At 54.0% G+C, this 17,102-nt stretch overlaps 1 protein-coding gene across 1 annotated transcript in view; it reads left to right on the forward strand.

The window, feature by feature from the left end:
- JAKMIP1 (janus kinase and microtubule interacting protein 1) overlaps nt 1-17,102 on the forward strand; it is a 131,108-nt gene that overhangs the window by 76,158 nt on the left and 37,848 nt on the right. The window contains exons 2-3 of the mRNA XM_018049713.1: nt 7,814-8,078; nt 16,335-16,829. Coding sequence (XP_017905202.1) covers nt 7,950-8,078; nt 16,335-16,829 — 624 coding nt within the window. The 5' untranslated portion in view covers nt 7,814-7,949. The remainder of the gene's footprint in view (nt 1-7,813; nt 8,079-16,334; nt 16,830-17,102) is intronic.

The raw sequence follows: 17,102 nt of genomic DNA on the forward strand, positions 1-17,102 counted from the left end.
GTGGGGTGGAATCTTGGCTCTGGTGGCCCCTGGAATGAGGGGGTCCTAGGTGAAGGGTCAGCCAGCCTGGGAGTGGGGCACCCAGCTGCTGTGATGAATGACATTATTGGTGCCCCCAGCCGTGGGGGCCGTGGAAGCTGAGGGCACCTCAGTGTGCCCATGGTGACTATGTGGGTGGTACCCACCCTATAGCCTCTGAAGCACCTGGCAAGCTCTGCTTACCTTCTGGTGGGGTTGGAGGAGTGATGAGTTCTCCTCTCCCCGCTGGGCCCCCAATCCCAGTGACTCTGACCTGTCTGGGCCTCAGCTTCCTCATCTGTAGAATGGGTATGTTCTCCTGTGGTGATCCCCAACCCCGCTGGCCTCCTAGTCCAGGCGGTGACTGAGAGTCATCCTGATGAGGCTTGGGCTGCAAGGACACTCCAACCTTGCCTGCGGGGCCAAAGAGGGAGGAGGCCTGGCCTGAGTCGATTCCTGGGGACAATTAGGAGGTGGCCGGGGGTGGCTCTGCCAGGCAGGGGGAGACATGTGCTGAGGACTGGAGGGGACGGCAAGTGTGGCCCACGGTGGCTCCCGCTGGCTCGGGCTGCATGGAGGGCTGCCCTCTGTGCCCGTGGGCCCTGTCCCCTGCAGGTGGTCAGCAGGGAGTGGTGGGGGAGGGTCACCCCACTGCCCCTGGGTGAGGGGGGCCGCGTGCAGACCAGGAGACAGGGGAAGCCACGGTCAGGCAGGAAGGGGTGAGGCCTGGCCAGAGCCATCGCAGGAGGGGACGCCTCTGAGAACCGGGGAGAACAAGGCTTGGTGGCCGGACACTTGAGGGTCAGGAGCCCCGGGGGCCAAGGTGAAGGCTGAGCGCCACCCCGAGGGTGTAGAACAGGGTCCAGGTGGCCAGGCGTTCCTGGATTGCTGGGGCCAGTGGCTGTTCTGTCATCACTTCTGAGGCCTGCCAGCTCCGGGGTCCTGGGGTGTGTGATGGGACGCAGAGGCCCTGGAATCCTGGCTGCAGGAGGTCTGCCCTGGAGGGAGCCGTGATGCCAGTCCCCACGCACTGGATGCGTGGCCCGTTCCACTTTGTGGCTGGAAAGTCCTAGGAAATGACAGAGGTTGGTGGCAGGGCTGGGCTGAGTGACTGAGCCCTGCTTCTCGTTCTGGGGGCCCCTTCCAGCCCTTCACACCTGAGCCCCGAAAATGTGTCAGGACAGCCCTGACTTGGTTGACTTTACTTATCACTTCTTATAATTTTTTGAAACTTCCACTGACTATTTCACACTCGTGTTGAATAAGAAAAGAGTGTGGACAGTGTGCATGAGCACCTTATTAATTTGCTGTAACTGGAGAACGAGATGGCCTCAGAATGTTAATATTTTAGACCTTGCAGACTTTTTAAGTGTTAAAGGAATTATTATTTACTCTATTTTTTGCGGGGTGGAGGGTGTGGCCAAAAAACTCTGCTCTCTAGAAAAATCTTTGCTCTCTTTTCATTTTCCTATCTGTTTGCCTCTTGCAGAATACCATCTGCCAGTTGTGTGGTGTGTTCTGCTGTTGTTTTGCCCTTCTGATGCCCTCTTTAATTTTTTTTTTTTTTTGGAATGTAATTGCTTTACAATGTTGTATTAGTTTCTGCTGCACAGTGAAGCGAATTTGTTTCTCTTCTGCTCTGAGCTGGGCGGACAGACCTCGCAGCTTGCTAGCCTTGTGTGTAAATCATGAGATGGCAGGCTATGAGGGAGGGAAGGACAGGGGAGTTGCCTGTGGGGTGGTGTGTGCTGGCTTATGACTGATGCGAAAGGCAGCAGGGAAAGCAGCAGGGCTCAGCACTAAGAAGCTAAGTTATCTTAAGTCATTGAACAAAGTGTGCCCTGAGCTTTTTCCCCCTTCACTCCCAATGTATTGCTTTCCAGTGGCTGCCATAAAGAATTCCCACAAATAGAGTGGCTTAAAACAACAGATGTTTACTTTCTTTCATGTTTGGGAGGTCAGAAGTCCAAGGTCAAGGTCACCCTAATCTTAGATGCTCTCATCTTGGGATCTTCAACTTGATTACATCTACAGAGACCCTTTTTCTAAACCAGGGCAGGTTTCTGGCTGCCAGGAATAGTATGTGAACATATCTTTTGGGGGCCACCGTTCAGCCCACTCTAGACCTCATCAGCCAGAAGCTGACCCATGTTGCTTGGGACCTGCTGCCCAACCAAGCACCCATAGAGTCACGCTTAAACTCCTTCCAGGGCCAGCGTCACCGGCGCACAGCGAGGTCATAGAGGCCATCAGGGGGCCCACCTCTTGGTTTAATGCTCTGTGTCATCGTCATGAAAGTCTGAATAGCTTTTGAACCCAGACCCTTGCATTTCCATTTCGCACTGGGCTGCACATTCTAAAGCTGGTCTTGGCCCAGTCTGTGATCTGCAGGTCCCAGGAGGCCTGACACATTTGCAGCCTTGTCTCCACTGATGACTTGAGTGATATTTGTTATAGGTTCCAATACCCTGGTTCCTCTTTCTTTTTAGCCCCAGTCACAATCCCGGGTTATTTATGTGTTCATTTCCCTGGTTGTCTCCCTGGCTAGAAACTTGTGTGATGGCCGGGACCCCGTCTGGTCCTGCGTTGCCCCCCAGGGCTAGCGTGATTTCTGGAATGTACCTTCTTGGCTCCGCTCTCCTTCCCAGCATGGCGCCGAGCAGTCACATCTCCTGGCTGAGACTCTTGGGCTCCTCTGTGAGGACTGGGCTGTGCCTGGCTCTGCGGGCCGCTGTGAGCTCTAAATGAAAAGCCGTGGCACAGAGTGGGCACCAGGCTCGTCTCAGGTGGAAGCATGACCCACAGTTGCTCCTGGGGGTCAAGGCCCTTGCAGAAGTCATGGCCTGTGGGCTGATCATAGTGACACTGTGTGGCACTCTAAGCCTTGGGCTGGACTGGCCTTGGGTGTGTTCTTGACACAAGGCCAAGTTTGACTGGGCCCAGAACCCTGGGTACCTTCCCCTCTTGAGTCCCATTCAACATCACACTCAACATTTATTGAGGCCCCGGCCTGGCAGATGTTGAAGGTGGGTGTCGAGAGCAGTAGGCTTGGCCTTAGCTTACTGGAGTCTATTTGTCCTGGAAATACTGAGCTCAGACTTTGGGCTGAGCACAGGGTGAAGCAGACAAAGCTCTAAGTCAAGTCCTGTCCTTGAGCGGCTGATTGTCATGTAGGGTTGACAAATGAGCAAAGACATAGGGCAGCCCTCAGCCTGTAGTTTGGGGGGGCTCAGAGGAGGCACCTGACCAACATGGAGGGCATCTGGGGAAGCTTCCTGGAGGAGGCATAATGGGAGTTGGCCGTGAAAAGGGGTGGGGAATTGGCTTTCTCTGTCAGAGAACTGCATCACCATGGCCTGCTGGGGAGTGTATCGGGCCTGGAGTGTGAGGTGGCTACGGGAGAGGTGGTGGGGTTGGGGGTGTGGCGTGACTCAGACCCTGAAAGGCTTGCACCCCTTCAGGGGTCAGGGTTTTCTTCAGAGGCAGCCTGAGTCTTAGATGGCTTCTAAGCAGGAGAATCTCTGTGACTTTCCCTTTTGCGGCCTCAGTTTTCTCATCTGTAAATTGGGGGATGTGTGCTGAGCTTCTAATGAGATGACATACTTTTCCAAGGGGTGCTATGGTTGGGGTAAGAAACTGGGTCATCCCCAGGCATGGCCTCCTATCTCTGCCCTTTGCCTCTTCTGCTCTTGGGGTCATGAAAGCCTGACCCAGGGGGCCTTGGGTCCAGCCAGTCCAGGGTCTGATAAAAAGGTGGTGTCTGGGACTGGCCCCGGAGACTTAACAGCCACTGTTCTCACAACCCCCAGACGCTCCTGGGTTTCCATTCCTGTTCCCATTGCTGTCCATGGCTGGATTGCCGTCCCAGGATCTCACGGAGTGGTGGTCCAGTCTGGCTACCTGTGTCCAGCCTGCAGTGCCACCTCGGGCAAGTGCTTTGCTTCCCTGGGCCCAGAGCCTCATCTGAAACCTCCCTTTTCCCAAGCATCTTCAGTGAGCATGGGAGGGGCTGCTGGGAAGGAAAGGGGCCTTCCCATTTGTCAGGCCACTGGCAGGCTGTGACAGTGTGATACCAGGTGGGCTGTGCCTTGATACCATGGCTTCTAGCAGTGCCCAGATCCAGCACAGATCACCTTGGCCTTAATGGAGACAACTGGAGGCCGGCATTGCTCTTCCTAATAGGTTTAGCTTTGTTTTGTTTAGTGAGTATTTCACTGGGCCAGGCACCTTGCCAGCACTTCAAATTCTGGTCCCTATGAAGTGAGTGCTATGGGTCACATTAAACAGATATGAAAACTGAGTCTCTGAGAAGTTCAGGGATTTGCCCAGGACCAGTGACTCAGATGGTAAAGAATCCACCTGCCAATGCAGGAGACCCAGGTTAGCTCTCTGGGTCAAAAAGATCCTCTGGAGAAGGGAATGGCAACCCACTCCAGTATTCTTGCCTGGAGAATCCCCATGGACAGAGGAGCCAGGTTGCAAAGAGTCAGACACGACTGAGTGACTAACACTTTCACTTTCATGAAGTCAGTCACGTGGGTCCCATTAAACAAATGTGAAAACCAAGTCTTCTTAGAGAAGTTCAGTGATTCAGTCCCAGGTCTGCCTCATTCTAAACGATGGCCCTTTGCCCTTTTCTGGGGTGACAAGGGCATCCTGCAGAATGGTCAGCTGTGTCGTGGGGGTGTGGCCTTTGACCTTTCCTCTCGGGGAAGCATCTTTCCCTTCCGGGCAGCTGTGAGAGAGTCAGGTGGAGTCAGGTGGAGCTGGAACTGCGTCCCATTGCACCGGGAGGGCAGCTGGGCGCAGCAGCTTCTTTCTCCTGTCCTTCCCAGCTAGAGCCAGCTAGTTTCCTGAAACTTGCTCACTCACCTTCCTTTGGGGCTTCCCTCATAGCGCAGTTGGTAAAGAATCCACCTGCAATGCAGGAGACCCCGAGTTAGATTCCTGGGTCAGGAAGATCCGCTGCAGAAGGGATAGACCACCCACTCCAGTCTTCTTGGGTGTCCCTGGTGGTTCAGCTGGTAAAGAATCTGCCTGCGATGCGGGAGACCTGAGTTTGATCCCTGGGTTGGGAAGATCCCCTGGAGCAGGGAAAGGCTACCCCCTCCAGTATTTAGGCCTGGAGAATTCTGTGGACTGTACAGTCCATGGGGTCGCAAAGAGTCAGACATGACTGAGCTTCGCTTCACCTCTCTTTCACTTTCACTTCACCTTCCTTAAAGAAAAACAGCATCATTTTTTCTGTAAAACAGTAATAGAAAATTCAATTTACTCGGAAGAGTATAAAGAGAAAAAGTAGCTGCTGGTGCATTGTCACTAGGCTGTCCCTGCCGACACCTGGGAGGTGCACCTACCTCCTCCTCACCCCTGTGTCACCAGAACGCAGGGCCTGCCACCGGCAGCTGCTCAACACATAGTTGTGATCAAATGCAAAAGATGAACAAATACAGTTCAGAAAATTGCAATCGCAAATCATATTTGTCCTTTGATGCTGCTTTTTTCACTCTTTACGACGCTGGCCTTTCTCCCTGTGGGGTTTGCTCTCACCGCCTGGATGTAATTTACCTGACCCGTCTGTTGTGGCTGAGCGTTTCGTCGCTGGGAAGAACATCCGAGTGTTCGTCCAGAGACCGAATCTCTGCTTAGCTAAAGTGCATTCCTAGAAGGGGCGTTGTGGGGCCACAGGATGGAACAGAGGAAGCAACCTCCCCTTTCCCGGGTGTCTGGAAGATGCTTCCTACTCCTCGGGCTGTAGGGGAGGCACACGGCAGAGGCCGATTTCTGAGAAGCGCTGCGGGTGCAAAAGCAGGCAGGTCAGAGGAGAGAAGAATGAATTATTGTTTGTGCTCTGATAAGTCCGATTGGAGCAAATGGAGTTCATCCTTCTCTGAAGACAGAATGTACCGTTCTGGAATCGATCCGGGGTTGGGGGGGAGGTTGATTACCCCAAATAAACCTCCATGGCACGCTGAGAGACAGTTCTGTCTCCTGTTCAAGTGTAACTGGCCTCCATTACTGCCTTCCCAGATTCCTAGCTGGATGGACATCCCGGGCCCCCAGGGCTAGCAGGTCATGCTGGACTGGAGTTCATGGCGATTGCATGTCCCTAGCCCACCAGACCCACTGGCATTGACAAGACCCCCCCCCCCCACCCACCCACCAATCCCCGTCCCACACTTCCCCTGGCCCTCTCCGAACTCCCACCCCACCAAGCAGCCCTGCCCAGGCCACGGACCCTATGTTGCTGAATCTGATGGCCACTTTCCAGTCTTCCCCTTCACTTCTCAGGAGCTGCCCCTGTCAGATCCTTTCTTCTTCTAGAAACACTTCCTTCCCTTAGCTTTCCTGGTTCTCCGTTTTTCTCCTACAATCTGCAGACTTCTCGTTTACTGTTTTCCTTGCTGATTTTGTATCTCCTCCCTGACCTCCCAAGGTTGGTCTTCCACCACTCTGGAATGCTCTCATGTTTTTCTCTCTCCATTTTCTCCCAAGACTTCCCTGGTGGCTCAGACGATAAAGCGTCTGGCTACAATGTGGGAGACCCGGGTTTGATCCCTGGATCAGGAAGATCCCCTGGAGAAGGAAATGGCAACCCACTCCAGTACTCTTGCCTGGAAAATCCCATGGATGGAGGGGCCTAGTAGGCTACAGTCCATGGGGTTGCAAAGAGTCAGACACGACTGAGTGACTAAACTTTCTTTTCCACTTACTAGCTGTGTGGCCTTAGGTAGCTTACTTAGCTTCTCTGCAACTCACTTGTCTCATCTCCATGATGGGTCTGATAACTACCTACCTCTCCAGGTCCTGCAAGGGTGACACGCTTCCCTTCTCTCATCACAGGATTCGGCACGTAGTAGGTGCCTTCTGTGGTCACTCATTCATTCTCTCATTCACTCAGCAAGTGTTGATGGGGTGCCTCTTGCATGCTGGGCTCTACTAAGTGCGGAGAACACCGAGAGGACTAAACAGATGTAGGCCCTGCTTACTTGAAACTCATATCCCGGTGTAGGGGAAATAGACAGGAAGTAAGTGAATGTCCATTTGTCACATGGAAAGCAGTAGCAAGGCAGAGCAAGGGGCAGGGGCCCCAGAGTCAAGCTCACAGCACAAAGCAGCCTGGGGTTGGCTGGGCACCCAGGCTGGCTTGGGCACCTCCACTGGGCCCAGAGCTGGCTGTTCTAGGCAACCAGTGCTGGGCTGTCCTGGGAGTGCGGATGGAATGGCTAACCATAAAGGTTAGACTCCATAAAGGAGTCTGAAAGCCCAGTTTTCAGAGTGCGGTCCTTATCCCGGCTCCGGCTTTGTGCTCTCGGAGCACACTGTGATACCAGGTGGGCTGTACCTTGATACCACGGGACCCCCTGGGGTCCTGCCTTAGGAAATGGCATCTGGTGACTGAGGCTCAGTGACATTTGCAGACCAAGGCTTACAGTTGCTTAGGTGGCACAGTCTCATCTTGACGAGGCCAGGACTGGACCAGATAGAGCTACTCAGTGAGGAGTGGTCACAAGGAACCTCCACCTGGGAGCATGGGAGACATGCAAATTGGCTTTCTGGGGGGTGATCCCAGGACCATAATAAACTTCCAGGTGATTCTGATGCAGCCCTAGCTGGAGAAGTGCTCAGTCAGTTTTGAATGGCAGGGCATCCTTGGGTTAGCAGTGCAAGCTCTGGGAGGGAGGCCTTGGTGAATGCTGGCTGCACTCCTGTTAGAGTGCCCCAGGCGAGAGGCACACTACCTCCCTTCCCCGCCCCCACCGCTTCTGCTGACCTGGCCTCCTTCTTTTCCCAGGATCCCAAGTGATGGTGGTTTACACGGAGGAGGAGCTGAGCCCTGCGAGACTGGTTAGCACGGCGGAGCTGGGAGCGGTGCCTGCTGGCTGGCGGGAGTGAACGCAAGATCTCAGCATCTCAACTTGAGAGGAAGCATGTCTAAGAAAGGCCGGAGCAAGGGCGAGAAGCCCGAGATGGAGATGGACCCGGTGCAGATGGCAAACGAGGAGCTGCGGGCCAAACTGACCAGCATTCAGATCGAGTTCCAGCAGGAAAAGAGCAAGGTGGGAGGGGCGTGGGTCTCCCGGCTCGGGTGAGATGTGGGCTGTGAATTCCTGGTGGACAGACTGCCCTGGGAAGGTGTGTCCCAGGGCTGGGGTGAGAGTGGGCACTTCCACTCTCCAAGCCTCAACTTGCCCCTCAATAAAATGGGTATAACATCGGCACAGAGGCCATGTGGGTGCAAATCCTGTCCCATCCCCCACCTTTGGCTCTGATCTCAGGCCAGTTACTTCACTCTCCATACCATAACTCCCCTCGCCTGCAGGATGGGATCATAATAAGGCCACCTGATGGGCCAATGGTCAGGAGTAAGGGTGTAAATACAGATACATGAAGGGCTCAGTATGGAGCCTGGCTCTGTGATGGGACCCTTTGCTCTGGTAAGGCAGGTATGAGCTTTGGAGCCAGTCAGTACAATACCCACTTGAGTGCCAGTCAAAGGGCAGGCATGATGGGCAGCTAGTGACAGTGGGAGGAGCCCAGGCTGTCTATCTTGCAGACCTGGTTTTAGACCTCACCTAGGCTCCTGACTGACTTCACAGTCTTAGACAAGTGACCTGAAGTCTCTGAACCTCCATTTTCTCATCTATAACATGGTATCATAGTGACTGCCCGATTTAAGGTTATCTTGGGCTTTCATAGTAGCTGTCAGTAAAGAGCTTGCCTGCAGTGCAAGAGACCCAGGTTCAATTCCTGGGTCGGGAAGATCCCCTGGAGGAGGGCATGGCAGTCTACTCCAGTATTCTTGCCTGGAGAATCCCATGAACAGAAGAGCCTGGCGGACCGCAGTCCGTGGGGTTGCAAGAGTCAAACACAACTTAGCGATTAAACTACTACCAAAGATCTATAAAGAAAGCTGAGTCCCGAAGAATCGATGCTTTTGAACCGTGGTGTTAGAGAAGACTCTTGAGAGTCCCTTGGATTGCAAGGAGATCCAACCAGTCCATCCTAAAGGAGCTCAGTCCTGACTGTTCATTGGAAGGACTGATGCTGAAGCTGAAACTCCAATACTTTGGCCACCTGATAGGAAGAAATGACTCATTGAAAAAGACCCTGATGCTGGGAAAGATTGAAGGCGGGAGGAAAAGGGGACAACAGAGGATGAGATGGTTTGATGGCATCACCGACTCGATGGACATGAGTTTGAGTAAGCTCATGGACATGAGTTGGTGATGGACAGGGAAGCCTGGCATGCTGCAGTCCATGAGGTTGCAAAGAGTCGGACACAACTGAGTGACTGAACTGACCTGAACTGAAAGATCTCAGGTGATGGAAACAAAGAAAGCCCACCTTGCACAGCCACGGTCCTTTATGCTGGTGTGGTTCTGACCCGGGTGGTTTGAGGGCAAAAGCAGACAAGGTGGGAGGTGCTCTGCCAGCCCAGAGAGGAGCCACCACTTGTGTGAGAAGAGAAAGAGGATGGGATTTGGGCTTGTTCTGGGGGACCCATCTGAGGACCTTGTCTGGCTGGGGACACGGAGGTTGTACTCTCAGCCCCACAGGCCCCCTCCTGCCCTGCCCCCAGACCTGAGGGCAGGGAGGGCCTGCCCCAGGAATAGCTGCAGGTGTCTGGTTGAGAGCTGGGACTCTGGCAGCAGCTGGAGTGCTGAGCAGGGTCCAGCTTCCGGGTGGGGAGGGGGCTGAGGCTTGGTCCTTGGCTCTGAGCCCAGCTCAAGATGGCTGCTTGGAGAACAGAGGCAGAGTCCTTGAGCTGGGGCGATGAAGACTGGGCTTCTGGAGCTTGGGGACACGTATGCCCCTTCCCGTGCCCAGACTCCCGTGCCCAGAGACAGTGCAGCCGCAGTCTTTCAGCACAGCTGCTGGCGGTGCAGCCTGTCCACGCCCTGCCCAACCCAGGAAGGATTCACCTGGCAGGATCCCCCGGGGTTATCTGCTGCCCAGCTGGGCCTGAGCAGCTGACTAGGAAGGAGCAACAGCAGCTGTGTCTGTGGGACCATTGTCATTTGACCAGGTCTCCATCCCACCTCCACCACCTAATCCGCCTTGAGGTCTTGGGGCAAGCCGGGTAGCTGCCTTATGCCTCAGTTTCCCCATCTGTTAAATGGGGACATCTGATGTGTCTGCCTCTCTGGTTTGTTTAAGGAATGACTAAGAGTCACATCCAGGGCCCCGGGCACTGCCTGTCACGTTGTAGTTACTCAGGGGTTGGCAGACATTTGTTATGTGTCTGCTATGCAGGCCACACCAGGTACCGTGGAGAGCCTCCTGACCCTCGCAGTGACCTGTGAGGTTAGATGAGGCTCTCCCCACTTTGTTGTCCTTTAGTTGCTAAGTCGTGTCTGATTTTTGTGACCCGTGGACTGTAGCCTGTCAGGCTTCTCTGGCCACGGGATTTCCCAGGCAAGAATACTGGAGTGGGTTGCCATTCCCTTCTCCAAGGGATCTTTCTGATTCAGGGATCAAACCCACATCTCCTGAATTGGCAAGCAGGTTCTTTACTGCTGAGCTACCTGGGAAGCCCCCTTCTCCCCCAGACTTGGAGGCTTCGACCACAGAGATTTATTTCCTCATAGTCCTGGAGGTTGGGAGTCTGAAATCAGGGTTCAGGCAGAGTTGGTTTCCTCCTGGGGCCTCTCTCCTCGGCTTGTAGATGGCCATATTCTTCCTGCATCCTCAGATGGTCTTCTCCGCCTGGGTCTGTGTTCTAATCTCTTCTTTTAAGGGTACCAGTTATATTGGATCAGGACCTCACCCTCATGACCTCATTTAACTTGGTGACCTCTTTTAAGACTGTCTTCAAATACAGTCACATTCTGAGGTTCTGGCTGGGGTGGGGGTGGGGGGTTGGTTAGAACAACCACATGGGAATTTGGTGGACATGATTCAGCCCATCACAGCAGGACAGTCCAGTCGTAGGTGTTGGCACGAGGTTGGAAGCCTGGCCTACGAGAACCCCAGGCTGGGCCTCCCTGTCCCCAGCACCTCCTGCCACCACATGCCCTGGTTGCTGTGTTCTCAATCAAGCCACCTCGTGGCCCTTGCAAGGGTGTGCGGAGAGGGTTTCTGTTCTTGGAGAATTCAGCAATGTGTTTACCGGCTGGTATGACACCTGTGAAAGTCGCTCAGTTGTGTCCAACTCTTTGTGACCACATGGACTATACAGTCCATGGAATTCTCCAGGCCAGAATACTGGAGTAGGTAGCCTTTCCCTTCTCCAGGGGATCTTTCAGACCCAGGAATCGAACTGGGGTCTCCTGCATTGCAGGTGTATTCTTTACCAACTGAGCTATCATGATAAACATACATATAAACCTTACAATTGCATATAACTGTTACTTCTATATGATCTTGTGATAGCCAGTTTTGATGTTGCATTTACAGTATTGTTACTTCAGCAGAGGAACCCATAGAATCAAGGATTGTTGGGAACACACCTGTTGGTTCTTCGAGCCCCCCTGGGCCTGTGCCCCAGGGCTGGGCTGGGCATTTGGAGATGACTCAGAAATGACCCATTCACAGACAGGCTGTGTGCTAAGATGCTCAGGGAGCTAGGTGGATGACAGTACTTGGCTTGTGGCACCAGAGATTTTAGGAAACCATGCAGTGGTCAGAGGGGCCTGAAAAAGCTTTGCTTTCTCTCTCCAGAGGTGGTGTGGAGCCAGCTCTGAAGGATTTTGCTAGCTGGTGAGAAAGGGAGCAGGATTCACACCATCCCAAGTATCCAGCATCACCTGGGGGCTTCCTCAGTGTCACCTGGGGTGCCAGGCCACTGGAGGCAGAGTCCCTGGCTTGTTGAAGCCCACAGTCTGGGGTGGGTAGGGGCAGAGAGGGCAATGGTCAGCACATGGGCTCAGGACGGGCCATGGAGCTTCTAGCTGCTGCCCACCACTCAACAGCTGGTGATTCTTGCAGTGAGCAGCCCATCCTGGTCTTGATCTACCCCGGGTCAGGGACTAATCTAGCTACAGAAGCAAGTCAGGCCCCATCCTGCCCTTCAGGGGCTGGCCCAGTAGGTATGCTGGGAGGGTTGGAACTGGGGTGTGGTCTGTGTGGTGATGGAGGGAATCACACTCCAGGGACCCAGAGGAGGCCCTGACCCAATCGAGGAAGGCTTCCAGACCCTCCTGGGGAATGGAGGGAAGACACCAGGCAGAGGGGCCAGCAAGCCTAGGAGCTGGGAGCCCCTGGGGAGTGGATGCTGTCACTGATTATTTACAAACTGCCAGGCCCATCATCCTTTCATTCTTGGTTATTGAGCTTCCACCACGTGCCATGCTCTGTCCCAGAAACTGCGCTGCCCTGGAGACCCTCTCCCTGAGCTGGTGTCTAGTGGGGGAGGTGGGGAGCAAAGGCCAGGAGATTAACATGTGATATTTATGCCATAGTGAAAAGTGTCAAGAAAGTAAGGCTGGAGAAGCAAGTGGAGAGTAGTGGGGTTGGAGCAGGGGCGGCTCTTCTGGGAGGTGGTCGGCAACAAAGGGGCGCTGCAGGTGGGGGAGGGCAGGCCCTGCAGAGACCTGGCCGGGAGCCCTCCAGGCAGAGGGAACAGTTCAGGAAAAGGCCTGCAGGTGGGAAGGTGTCTGTGTGTCCGAGATGCAGTGGGCCGGGAGGTGGCCTGAGCTGGGCGGTCACGGAGGAGGACCAGAGAGCCATAAACCAGGGTCAGTCCTGCGGGCCGGGGAGGACTCAGGCCTGTGTGTTGCATGCCACAGAGCTCTCGAGGGTTTCTGTTTGTGTTCTTTTGCATTTTTTGTATGTATCTATTCAATCCTTTATATCACTACGAACTCTGATTTTATACTTTGGGTTGTCATCCAATACTGTTAGGTTGGCCAAAATGTTCGTTTGGTTAATGAATACATCGTTCAATGAAGTTCTTGGTGAAAATGAAAAATGTATTTTATTTTCACTTAAAACCGAGTGGACTTTTTAGTCAACCTGATACCTTATTTTGCTCAAACCGTTCCAGCTTTGGCCACTGGATCTCTTCTAGCCGGCTCCTGTGTCCCTTATGACACACCCCTGCCACTGTGGCCTTTGTTAATTTCTTCTCAGGCACACCCCTACTTTCTGGTCCTGTAAGGTCCTCCTGGTTCATTTTGGATGTTCCCTGCCCCATTCCTAGAGCCACTCACCAAGGCCCTCTGGTCGCTTTTATTGGAAAATGGTGTGAGAAACCGAGATCTGGGCACTGGGGGTGCTCACCACTGCTGGCATGCCATTACTTCTGGGCTTAGCTAGAAGAGCAAGGAAGCGTATGCATATATACTAACTGTGTATGTATACATATCTAAGCTATTTCTTAATGTAACCTCTAAATGTATATTAAGTTAAAGGTGAGTTCTTACTGACGTCCCCAGACTAATCCACTACCACTTGGATCCTCTGGCCTCCTCTCCTTGCTTATGGTGTCCTCTCTCCAGCAGAGAGAGCCTGACTCCACCAACCACTTAGTTACTCAACACTCTGCACACACAGTGGTTTCAGAACAATTAACCTGCACCCTAAGAATTCAGAGGGCAGTGGAGGGAAATCATCTGAGTTCTGAGGCCTGTGCTGGCCACCAGGGGGCGACGCAGGGGCACGTGCACAGGGGCAGACACAGGGCGACTGGTGAGGTTGACTGCCCTGGTCTCTTACAGGGCTGCAGCTGCCAGCTTGAGCCAGCGTGGTCGCAGGGATGGGTTGAGGAACAGGGAGACAGCCAAGCGGAGGCTGACTTCACTGTGCCCACTGGAGGGTGAGGTGGGCAGCGTTCCTCCCACCAGCCCCACCTGCCTCGATGCATGCCCTTTCTCAGTCATTTTGTTCTTGTTGCATTTAGAGCCCAGGTGCTGGGACAAGGCTGGTAAGGTCCCCTCTCTCCTGCTGCCCCTCTCGACTTGGTGGGGTGGCTTAGAGGCATCTGGCGAGTGAGATGACATGTGACTTCTGTCAACCTGCTCAGCTGGATGGAGTAAGGAGGGGGTGCTCTGTGCACACCTGGGGCGGCCCCCGCCTCACTGTGCTACACCTGGGTCCTTGCCTGGGCTCGACCTTGGGCTTTTCTAGGTAGAGCTGGTAGGACCAGCAGGGTCTTCTCCCCTGGCCCATCCACTGTGAGCATCCATGGCCCCTCTGTTACTGTTAGTGTCAGTGGCCCCCTCTGTCTCTCCCAGGGACAGGCCCAGCCTCCCCAACCCTCAGACTGCCCTGCACACACCTCTGTTCACACTGTCCACATCCCTCCTTCCTTTATTTATGGGGGATCAAACTTCCCTTCATCTGCTCATCCACTTTCCTCCTCCCAAGAGTCTTCATGGGGCAGCTGTTAATGGACTTGTTTCACAGGGAAGGATCTGGGAGGTTTTATAGTCAGGGTTCTTCAGACAGAAAAAGAACCAATAAGAGAGAGAGATGGAGGGGGATTTTTTTTTTTTTTTTCAAGAAGGTGACTCACCTGGTCATGGAGGCTGACAAATCTGAAATCTGCAGAGCAGGCAGGCTGGAAATTTCAGGGAGCATGAATCTCACACTAATGAGGCAGAGTATTTCAGTCTTTTCTGTTAAGGCCATCAACTGATTTAAGGTCTTAAGTGAGGTCCACTCACATTATAGAGGATCATTTGCTTTACTCTGGGGCTGCTGATTTAAATATTAATCATTAAAAATACCTTCACAGCAGCATCTAGACTCATGTTTGGCTGAATGACCTGGTACCACAGCCCTGTCCAGTGGACACGTAACCATTAACCATCTCGAGGTTAGGTAATTTGCCAAGGGAAATGCATTCATCGGCACAGATTCAGAATCTGACAAGATCCCATCCTCTTGATTTCAGATCACTGTCAGTGTTAACCCAGGAAGTCAGGACACTGAGTTGCTCCCTTGGAAGGAGCATGCTGCAAGTACTTAGTCCCTCCCTGGGAAATCATGTTCAGTATTTAAAGTTCTGGCATCCCAGCCCTTAGTCCCTTAGGAAGAGGCCCATTCTAACTCTCAGGCAAAATGGGCCTTCTGACTGGGTTCATGTTTAATTTCCGTGATTATGTTTGCTGTAAGGAGACTTATGTCTTTGCCTGGTGGGTTTGATTTGCTTTTTCCCTGCTGTTTTAAGTAAAGATTTGCCCACCCTACGTAACACTGTAAAACTCCTCACCTAAAATTAATTTCAGCATGTTGGTGTGCTATAAACAGTGTGGTCCAGGGGAAATTATGCCACTTTCCATGGAAACAGCCTGTCCATGAGAGACACATTTGTTTCGGTTCTTTGGAGATGGGTGTCATTTAGAAAGCAAATGGATTCTTGTGTAATGTATGTAATCGTGTGATATCTGAAATGGAAAGATCGAATAAAGCCTTTTGGGATATTTGAAGAAAACACTCCCTTGGCACATCTTACAAATAAAGTTTTGTTTGCTGAATAGATGAATACGTTCTGGTGGGGCTGGCAGCCTGGCAGCTGCAGAATCCCACTTTCTCTGGGGCCAGGGACCCGGGGGTAAAGCCTTGCCCGGCCCCTTGGCAGCCGCTCACCCCAGGCAGGTCACTGGGACATCTCTTGGTTGCATACATGCTCAGTCATATCCAACTCTTTGTCACCCTACGGACTATAGCCCGCCTGGCTCCTCTGTCCATGGGATTTCCCCAGGCAAGAATACTGGAGTGGGTTGCCATTTCCTCCTACAGGGGATTTTCTCATCCAGGGATCGAACCCGTCTCCCACATCTCCTGGATCGGCAGGCAGATTCTTTACCACTGAGCCACCTGGGAAGTCCGAACCTTGGCTGCCTCAGGCAAAACAGTTGCCCCCTTCCTGGGTGGTGAGGGGTTCATGTTGCTGTGGCGCTGGAGCCCCCTGGTCCTGGCAGGGGAGTGAGGGCACCTCCGTTCCCCCCACCTCCACCCCTTTCTACCTTCACCTGCTCCGTCTCGAATTCCAGAGCTCAGGGCAGGAGCACTGGAGATGTATTTCTGGTCTACACTTTGATGAGACAGATGATTACTGCAGGGCATATTTTGTGACTGATAAATTGTCCTTCCTCGGAAAAACTCCAAATCGGAGGGGATGTCAGAGTCTGACCCTCCTCCAACACCTTCAGATGGTTTTCCACGGCTGGGACAATCTCAGTAAAACAGTAGGGAAGAGTCTGGGTGGGGCTAATGGAGGTGGCGGCAGGGGGAACTGGAGGGTGGGGGCCCAGGAGGGTCTCAGGGGCCTGTCATACAAAAAGGGACTTGGGGAGGTGCCAGCAAGCCTGGCCGGCGCACCCCGTCCTGGCCCTGACCCTGACCGAGTCTCCCCGCTCTGGCCGCAGGTGGGTAAGCTGCGCGAGCGGCTGCAGGAGGCCAAGCTGGAGCGTGAGCAGGAGCAGCGACGGCACACGGCTTACATCTCGGAGCTCAGGGCCAAGCTGCACGAGGAGAAGACCAAGGAGCTGCAGGCACTGCGCGAGGTGCTCATCCGCCAGCATGAGCAGGAGGCGGCGCGCACGGCCAAGATCAAGGAGGGCGAGCTGCAGCGGCTGCAGGCCACGCTGAACGTGCTGCGCGACGGCGCAGCTGACAAGGTCAAGACGGCGCTGCTGGCCGATGCGCGCGAAGAGGCGCGCAGGGCCTTCGACGGCGAGCGCCTGCGGCTGCAGCAAGAGATCCTGGAGCTCAAGGCGGCGCGCAAGCAGGCGGAGGAGGCGCTGAGCAACTGCATGCAGGCCGACAAGACCAAGGCGGCCGACCTGCGCGCCGCCTACCAGGCGCACCAGGACGAGGTGCACCGCATCAAGCGCGAGTGCGAGCGCGACATCCGCCGGCTGGTACGTGTGCTGCCCCGCCCCGCCTTGCGTGCGCGCCGGTCCTGCAGTACACGCACTCCCGCACTCCCCACGCATGCGCGCCCTGTCTCGCTTGTACACAGGCACGTTTTCTGTTCTATATACAGGCACCCTGTCCTCCCAGCCCACAGACAACCCCTCCTTCTGTGCACACGCGCCTCATCCTTCCCTGACTCATGCGTGTGGCCTCTCTGCAAGCACGTGCCCCATCTTCACCTCTTGGAGCAGTAAACGGGGACCACTGTGCTCCCGGCC

Source organism: Capra hircus, chromosome 6, assembly GCF_001704415.2.
Source record: "Capra hircus breed San Clemente chromosome 6, ASM170441v1, whole genome shotgun sequence".
Taxonomy (NCBI): Eukaryota; Metazoa; Chordata; class Mammalia; order Artiodactyla; family Bovidae; genus Capra; species Capra hircus.